The sequence below is a fragment of the Anopheles marshallii genome, chromosome 3, assembly GCF_943734725.1.
Source record: "Anopheles marshallii chromosome 3, idAnoMarsDA_429_01, whole genome shotgun sequence".
Classification (NCBI taxonomy): domain Eukaryota; kingdom Metazoa; phylum Arthropoda; class Insecta; order Diptera; family Culicidae; genus Anopheles; species Anopheles marshallii.
Window position 1 is genome coordinate 825,028 of NC_071327.1, and position 9,797 is coordinate 834,824.

The 9,797-nt window shown below is 44.4% G+C and overlaps 1 protein-coding gene across 1 annotated transcript; it reads right to left on the bottom strand.

Moving 5' to 3' along the window:
- Positions 1-650, bottom strand: LOC128716091 (MAGE-like protein 2). The gene is made up of 2 exons (XM_053811012.1): positions 645-650; positions 1-564 (listed from the first exon to the last, which is right to left on the bottom strand). Exons 1-2 carry the CDS (start codon positions 648-650, stop codon positions 1-3), a joined length of 570 nt encoding a protein of 189 aa, XP_053666987.1.
- Between the last annotated feature and the right edge of the window lie 9,147 nt (positions 651-9,797).

Here is a 9,797-nt window from a genome sequence, read left to right on the forward strand (position 1 = left end):
TTAAGCTTTCAGCGTCTTGGCAACTTGGCCTAGCCTGGGACTTTTCTTCACGCGTTTGACGGTGGTTTTCTGATGCTGCACCTTCTGCTTCACAAAGATCGGTTTCTTGATGTACACTGGGTAGGGTTTCGGGACGTGCACCGGGTAAGGTTTTGGAACCTCAACAGCCACCTTATGGAAGACGGGAATCTCAACGGGCAGTGCATACGGTACCGGACGATCAACCTGTACCGGTATCGGTTTCTCCACGTACACCGGAATCTTGCGCTCGACCACGATCGGTATCTTGTTATGAATTGCGATCGGTACCGGTATCTTTACTGGAACGGCTACATGTCGCTCCACCTTGATCGGGTACGGTACGGGCACATTTTTGGTAATAGTGATCTCCTTAAACTGCTTGTTACCCCACGGTTCCGGATTCTTGGTGTCGAAAGTGTGTGCCGAAATCACATGTTCAGTAGTGCCCAGGGGAATGAAACGTTTCGTTGGAGCACCCCGTTGGGATGCTATTTCCGCCAAAGCTCGATGCGTCACCAACACCAGAATAGTTAACACAATGCTCTACGAAGGATAAGAACAAAGGCGGTTTACTGCTTGAGCTCACTAGATACACTACACTACTGCGTTCACTTGCTACTTACTTTCATCCTGTCCTACCGATCGTTCCAATGTTGCACACTGCAATGATTGAGCAACCACCCACAACTGGCATATTTATACTTGCTACGCTCGACTTCGATGCGCGTGCCACAACCGGCGCCGATTGATGCCGCTGGTACTCGGTGGTATACTCGGAATTACTCTAAATCCTCATTAGGGTTTGGAAGTAAGTGGAAGCGATACTTGTTATAAGTTTAGGCGGCATGAACTCTAGGTGCCGCAGTACATACATAGGTAATTAGGGTACCAATGATTTTTTTTCTGCACAATTAGTATAATATTGTAAAGGAAAGGCGCAACGCAACTTACATCTATAAGCCCGGCAAGGAATGTGGAATTTAGTTGTATTGGGTCTCGTTTGACATGCAAAATCGAAACCATTGTAACATACGCTTATTTTCATGTTTTCGACGTGTTGCTTTATTGCTATGATCGAAATGCAGGAAAAGAAGAAATGTATTGAAATAACATACCTGCTATAGGTATATAACAACGATCACAGTTAATACAGTTTTAATGTAAACATTGATCTTCATTCTCTTTGCGGATTCCTCATTAGAAACATCATGAGTAATACGATGAACTCACTACTCGGGAGTCGAATCAGTTTCGCTAGCATCCGGTAGGTTGATCATGGGAATAAAATTATACAATCTACCCTGTCAAGTCTTTTTAGACAGAAGAGGAAAACCAATCGTAGACGACACCGTCTTCTAGGGGTTTCTAGGGGTTAGATAAAAAGCTTGTGACATAAATTGACAGATCAGAAAATCACTTTGACGTTATTCTGTGTATTTACACTATTGCTATTCGTCCCTGTGAAGTACGTCTACCGCATTAAATTAAGATTGAATTTGCATTAATTCATGCTTAAAACTGTTTGTCCCAACAACTTGTTAGAAACAATTTCACCGATAAAATGTGCCTTTCATTCCGTATCTGGCTCATAAAGCGAAATATGGTTCATTAAATTGTCATTGCATCGAACCAGTATTGAACCAGTGGACGAATTTGAAGTTTCAGTAAACGAAGCATCATTATCCTGTGACTTCAATCGCTTCTCCAAGCCTTATCGCTCTGGGTACCACGAAATGCAGCGATTAATTCGCTGTACAAGAAAATTTATTACCTTTCCCACTTACCCTGCGTCAACTCCAAACCAATCAACAAAGTCGCTCCCGCCGCTGACCCATGGCAAATGTGATTGCGACCCATTTCGCGTCCCTTTCTGGTCCCGTAGTGCTTCTTTGTCATCGATACCTGCGGATACAGCGCAGAAATTCGCTGTCGGTAAACAAACCATAAAGATATATCATCGATAAATGGATCCGTTGCATTTATCCGGATCCTCAAGATCCCGGGCCAGTGCTTCGAAGGCCGGTTAGAAAGCAGGTCGAAACCGTGGACGAGCCCTAATTCATTACGCCCTAATTGGAATGCCTTGCCCACTGTTTGCATCGGTTGAGGACGGTGGTTTCCGGTCGGTGTCGGTGTGCCCAGGTCAGATGAAAAACGTGTGCCCCAGTACATCCCCACTGCACGCAGTGCGCTTGCAAAGCACATTCAATGAAGTCATTGTTTCCAACGACCCTTCTTCTGATGCACTTTCTTGAGGACCTTACCCTGGCCACTCTTCTCCGTAAAGGTGCGTACAAACTTTCCCGTCTGTGTGAATCGTGCCACCGGGCCGTTTACTGTGTGTCCTTTCGATGGGGATAATTTTGCCAGCGGTCGGTTTGGGCGAGACAGCAACGGTGTCCTTGTGAAGAGATCCAGCAAGGATCCAGTCAACCCTGCTTGCCCACACGCACGCTCAGCCCAGCGTTCCTAATCAAATTCGCATCGATTCGGCTTTGCAGCCCCGTTCGACTGTGCTCACTCAAGGACCTGGTCGCAGATCGAAACCATTGTTTTTGCGGGCACTATAGGGCAAATTGCTTCCACACACAAAACCGTTGCCCTTATTGTGCGCTGCACACAATGGAAATTAATAATCCACAAAGCACCGCGATGCCATCCTACTCATCGCCTTCGTAGGCGCTCGGTACGAATAATGGCTTGTACTTACATCGATGAAGCGTCTCCGGAATTTCCAGCCAAGAAGCTTCCCGGTGCACTCGCCTGCTCAAACCACTTCCCAACCCCCTTATCGTACCCGTCCAATCTTGAATGAATCGAACAAGAGCGCACCAGTTAAACCGGTGAAGAAAATGAGCTTATTTCTAATTTCGAACGTGAATTAAAATAACGAGCTGCGGAAAGGAATCGAAAGCACTATTTCAACGCGCTTATCTGATGCCGATATGCTAATGCCTCACTCGCTGGAGCCACACGTCACCGAAAATGCTCCCATCCTGGCGCGGTGGTGTGTGGAGCGTGTGGTACCTTTACATGCTTCGCTCGTGAAACGTGTTCAAGTGCTGCCTCCAGTGAACCGAACTTCGTGACTGTCCTTCGCCGAGACCAAGTCCTGTGCGAAGACGCGGCGAGGCAAGCTCGCGGCAAAATTTTCCCACGCGAACGATTTACGATGAAATACGTGCAGTTGGCATGAAAATCCGTGTTTACAGTTCAGCTTCGTTCGTTTGCCGCCTCGAACTAGATGAGTTGTTGGCAACGATTTTTTTCCATACCGCGATCGAAGTTAGGTCTAGAGATCCTGTCGGAACATGGCACGAAGCTCAAGCTCAAGCTACGGCCGGGAAATATGGGAGCAGACAGGACAATTAGATAACGGTAATGAAAAATAGAGCGTGGAGTGATTTTGCATGAAGATCCTGGAAGCGGCTGATATGTGTTTAGTTGAAAAAAGGGTCTGCTGAAGCTTAAGCGAGAAGGATATGGAAATAGCACCGTGTTGGAAGAGAGTTCGAAATATCGAAGTCGATAAATGTAACTCATAACCGTATCGGACGATCTGTGCCAACAAGCACGTAGTAGCTTTTGCAAAGGGTCGATGAAGGTGTTGATGACAAATTAACTTTTACGACTTTTTAGCGCAAAATTTGCTAATTTCCTTGTAAATTGGAACACCCAAGGTATGAGCAACACATAAACAGGAGAACCTGTGAATATATAACATTAATACTTTAATATGGTGTGACACGATGTATGCCTCTATTATTATGCAATAACGTTATAAACACAAAGCATCTTTGAGAGTTTCTAGACGATGCCTTTTTAGACAAAGTATGTTTAGAACAAATGGAGCTATAATAACTTTTAACACCCTGAATTAATTGTACAAATTCTTCTGTCAGATATAAATTAGTGATTGAAGTGTTACCACGAAACTAAGCGCCTTTTTTGCGGATTGAAAGACGCTATTTTGTGCAATATATCTCGTAATCTAATGATTGTATTTGATCGGCAATTTTATAGATTCTAACAACAAGGCACATATGATATATTACATCGAAATCAAAATCGAATGTTAAATCCAATAAACGAAATATCCATTTCGTGCACATGGTTAACAACCGTTAATAAATAGTTATAGTTGCGTTTAATGTGTCGCGACCACCTTGCAAAGATCAAATTTATTATTATCATTAAACTATCGATTTAACCGGGTAACGTAGAACCACTATGAAAGAAACCTGGCAAAGAACTGTGTCTCCGTATCGGAAGTATCGCACGTCAGGCGATCCAAAAGCGCCCGCGAATGCTTCGGAAAGAATACTCTCGATGCACACTCGTTACCAAAGCTTCAAAGTTATTGCAAACGTTTATTGAATTGCTGTGTACGATTGTCCTACAGTCGTCGCGCTCTGGTTACCGGTAATTTATCCATAAACATTATCGGGTTACTGCTATGAGTAGGACCATTACGGGCATATGTCGAGTTTAGTCGCTTTGCACGTATAGATTTCCCATCAACTGAAAGGGGGATGAACGGAGCAGTTGCATTTCGACACACCCGAGGACATAAGAGATCCACCAAACGGAAGACTACCTGGGTCCACCTCAGACCCTTGGCAATGGGAACCCGAGACAAATGCAGCTGAAATATGCACAACCGAGACACCCGAGGCATTCGACAGTTTGGCTCCATAAATAATAATATTGGCAGGTGGAGACCGAAACCATATTCAAGAAGACTGTCTACCACGACTGTTCTTTCGCTGCGAGTCGAGGAGAACACATAAAAAGAAGCACGGAGGCGCTGGATGGTATTGGAGAAGAAAAGCATCGAGATCCTTTGCAGCGAGCATAAAACTAGCTAAACTCAATAAGCGCACCGTTAGTGGGACATAAATGCACCAATTCACGGCATGGCATGGCTTTACACAAAAAACAAAGCGACCGCGCAGGTTAAGCGAGCGAGCTTCACCTCCTAGACATGGAGCGCGTTTTAAAAGGGGTGGGGAAAATTTATAGCATCCCCACACTGACGGTGTTGGCTCGTTTGTCTGTCACTGAAAATCCAGCACCGGTTGGATGGTTCGGCGTCAGTGGATTTCATATTCTCATATTCACTTAACGTACCACAGCGAAACCGATTCACTCGAACAAGAATAATGGTGAAACGTGGAAAACTGTCGGCTCAGATTGAAAATAAAAATAAACTAGCTCCATTCACTCAAAGTCTATCCCGGTTTTTCGCTATGCCGGTGAAGGAAAAAGTTTTACAGAGCGAAGAAAAAAAAATGTAACACACAAGCTCATATGTAGAATCCCTCGGAGATACATCCGGTCGGTCGGTTGGGGAACGGTTTGCATAGGAGCTTCCCTCGTATGCCCACGTGAACAAATGGTCACGTGAGAATAAACTTCCGTGAAGCACAACAAACCCATGGGACAGGGACAAAAACGTATTTGAAACAGAACTGTAAAACAAAACGAAGCTCGTCGCCTGGTGCTTGGTGGAACGAAAAAAGGAAAAGGGTCCTGTAAAAAAAACCTTCTAGGTGCCATAAAACAAGTGCATCGTTCCGGTTGATTGAAATAATACCGCCAAAGAATTAGTTTTCCTAAAGCGAGACTCCTGCCACACGGAGAGCCTGCATTCAGGCGTGTATCAGTCACAGTATTGAACAGAGGGAGGGCGACAGCACACGTGAGACGTGGTGGGTACTCGATCCCATCGACCTTAAGCTGCTTGTTTATCCTGTGTTCTTTCTGATGCTGCAGTTCGATTCCAGTCGCTTGGTGATTGGTAGAACCATTCCTGGAAGCTTTACGGAGGGAACGCGTGCATTTCACAGCATTCTCGAACTTATCTCATTGCCAATCGCTTGCTGTGGCTGGTCGAATGCGACTCATTTGAGGGACATTTTTCTAAAGAGCAGACAGCTTTTTGTGGAAATATTGGAAGGTACGGGGTCGTCGATGCTTTGTTCCTTCGAACAAACCGATCCGTTTTTTCTCTATTCGCTGCTCCGATTAAAAGGAAAACATAAATGCACTTTCTTTAGCAACCGGATGTAAGGGAACACCTGATGATAATTTATTTATTGGTTCTCTTACGTCTGCTTCCAGGCATCCTAGATCAACCCGTTTTTCACAGATCCCCGGCCTAAACCAGCAGGAAAGAACTTCTGGTTTGCGGAAACAGCTGCTTACCGTATCAATGCGATGTGTGATACACTTCTTCCATCGGCATCCATTTCTTCTGCTCAGTTCCGTATTTTAAATGTTGCGAAGAGGAGCGCTCGAGAAGAGCTTTTTGTGTTTTGTGCACCATCGGCCATCGATGTTCACTGGGAAGCGTTTCACCGCGCTTCAATTTTCCGATGAACAGCGCAATGACAACGCTGTAGCAATGAAGTGGATGGACAAGCAGTACCTCCAATCGCTTCCACACCTCATACCTGGATGCTTTCGCATACGGGACGGCACAAACTGTTTGCAAAACACTTACGGCATTAAGGACCTCCAGTGCATTTGATGGCATTATCAGCACGGTACAGCTGTATCGCCAGCAAACACATTCCGGCCCGGGGGCCGTTGCCCCGTGTGGATGAGAATGTTTTAAAACAGACGAGTGGTTTCTTCAAATCCATCGAACTGAACGAAAACAATGTTACACTGCTGTTGCTGAACGTCAACTTATCCCTGACACAAACAGTGCTTTGTATGGTAGCAGGACGACAGGTACTCTGAAATAGGTTGATTTCGGTTCTTTTAGAAACAATCTGTATCGATCGAGCAAGGATAAGGCGAACAGAGAACATTGTTCATTGGATGGGTTTCCGTTGGTTAGCAATGAAGCACGATGCACAGGTATGTTTAGTGACGCAATTTGCGCTCTCATATGTACGGTGAATTTTGTGGAATATATTGTAACAGTTCTAGCGGATCGAAAATAGACTTACACATCATGTTAAAGGTTACGGAGAGGAATTGATGTGGATGCAATTTAACGAACTTTCCAAAGCAAGTCGTGTGACGGATATTAATGAACCGAGGGATCTGTTTCATGTGAGCTGCTAATGGATTGATTGAACGCCGAACAAACAATCGTTGAAAAATATTTTATGTTGTGCAATTAAACTTAGAATTAATCATGTAGTATGTCGTTGCTACCCTATTTCGTAAGTAAAATTGCATGAATATGCAATAAGTTTTGAGTGATTGTAATTTCTAGTTTAAATAGTAAAGCCTTTCGTTTTATAAACGAAAAGTCCATTGGCAATACGTAATAATTATTCAATCCAACGCATATGCAACTTATAAGTTCGCAATAATCGATAAATTAACTTAACAGTTTCCGCAATTACAAAGTAAATCATCGATCATTCATGCTAGAAATTAATCCTCGCCTATCAGAAAACAGCATTCGGTCGATCAAAACCAGCGTGCCAACAAATTTCGCAGCATGCGAATCGGTACAACGAAACTGGCCGGGTGTTGAAAAAAGCGAAACTCCAGCTGTGTCACTTTCGGCGCAAGAAATTAACGCCTACCACACTCTCTAATTAAACCATTGCGGGCAAACCTCGAACAGAAAAAGTGAGAGAGAGAGAAAGAGAGAGAGAGTGGGAGAGAGAGAGAGAGAGAGAGAGTCACATGTTTCGGTAGTCACATTTGATTAAAATGTCCTGTTTTCCATCGTCTGTGCGCCTTTCAACGCGTTCCCTAATTGAGGCCCTTTTGCATTGGGCAGTGCCCACCAATGCAAGAGTACATTCAAATCGATGCCTTTTGGAGGTGCACACTGTTATAATTTGATGCAGTTGCAGTGATTTGCCCTGGGAAACGATAAAGGAAACGGATGGATTGTTGGGCATAATATACCACAAGCTACAGCTGCTACCAGCGGGAGAAATGCATCCAGGGTTGCAATTCGTCAATGCGCGTTTTTTTTTGTATTTAACCTCGCGCACCCACACACACACACACACGCGCACCGTCATAGTTCGCACGAGAGCATATCGAGGAAGGACATGCTCGGGTTTAGCTGGAGAGGAAAAAAAGGGAAAGCAACGGGCCTGGTTGGCGGTGCCCGGTAGGTGGTACACTTTTAATTACGAATGCATTCATAAAATCACTCTAATTTCGAATGGCTGCCGTCCGTTTGGCTGCAAGGGATCCAAATGTTCGGTGCGCCCGGAGTGTGCCCTTCATGTAGTGGAAAACAATATTTGCAATAATTCCCTTCCGGCTACCGTAGTTGGCAAAGGAAACCCACGCTGGCCCGGGAGGGCGGTACGGATTGGTGGTGGGAAAATAAATTATCAGATTATCAAACTGGCTGGTGTGCGGATGATTGATTTCGATATCAGAAACTAAAGCGAGATACTTCGCATGCATAATTTCCAAAAGGTCCCGCAGGGCTTGAATACGTTGTAGTGCACTTGTAGCACAATGATTGAATTATTTTAATTCATATCGACTGCAGGGCGGCTCGTACCCTATTGAATGGTTTTGGAGCGATGAAGATATTGAAACACGACCATGTCCTACTTCGTTGCAATTTGAGAAATTTATTTGCCGCTTGCAATGATTGCTACAATTGAGCTTTTATTGAACTGACCGTAGCAATGCTTTATGCTTGTAATAATGTTGCAATGGTCTTTAGATAGTAAATTCAATTTTGATCAATTAAGACAATTTGCTCCATAAGAGCACAACTTCGTCTTGCACACGAATTAATAGGCTACATGAGACAAGCGCAATGATATAGAATATTCCACAGCTTTGAAAATGTTATGCAAGCAATTCATATTTAATAATGTATTTAAATAAACCCCAATAACCGCTTCATTGATTAAGCGATGAACTCTTCAATTGAAGATACGATTTATCTCTCTCATTTCTCAGATCTTTCATATCCCGTCATCGTGGTAGCGTGAAAATGATATACTTAACCCGTCGAGGAAGTTATATTTTATAATATCTTTAACATCATAACCCTCCTAGGGCTAACAGCAGAGGTTAAAGCTCCCTTACACAGCTCCGAATAACAACTAACGTCCATTGTTTTCCTTTCCCCTTTGTGCTTCATTTGGTCGGGATGGTCTTTTGTCGGTGCTTTAAAGCATGAATAATGTATTGTGATAATTGTAGCGCTTGCCTACGCAGTGCAATCGTAACCTTCGTGTTCAAATAATATTGATGCTCCAGTCATAAATCCGCACCTCCTGCGAACGGCTGTCATTCGATGGGTCTGACCCGTCCCCACAAATGGTACCGGACGGTGATGATGCAACATTGTAACACACAAATGTATACACAGCATCGAAGCGCACACCACAGCTGTCAGCTGAGAAAGTTCATCTGCGCGATGAGCTTTGACTGGTGTGCTGCATCGAATGCAGAAGAAGGGCTAACTGTTTGGGGAATGAATGGTGGACCGCGCGCAATATGCCGTATGATTTGAAGCAATGTGTGCGAGATGCAAATGTAGGCATCTCACCGCACATCTTCGCAGCATAACGTTTCTATTGGTCTCCCTCCACCGTGTGCGTGTGTCTGTGTGGGTAGTGGAGAGATATGCTTCCGACGTTGAAGATGACCTGGTCCGCATGGAGACGTAATGGAACTGTTTGTCCGTATCCGGTCGTACCGAGACGCTTGGCCGAGGTTATAAAAGTATCCGAACGGAAGATGCATGCGGCCAGTGCTGTATGATCGGTTCCGGTGGCTAGACGTCCGTGGTGGGTGTTACGAACCCTTTGGAAAGTTCGAAC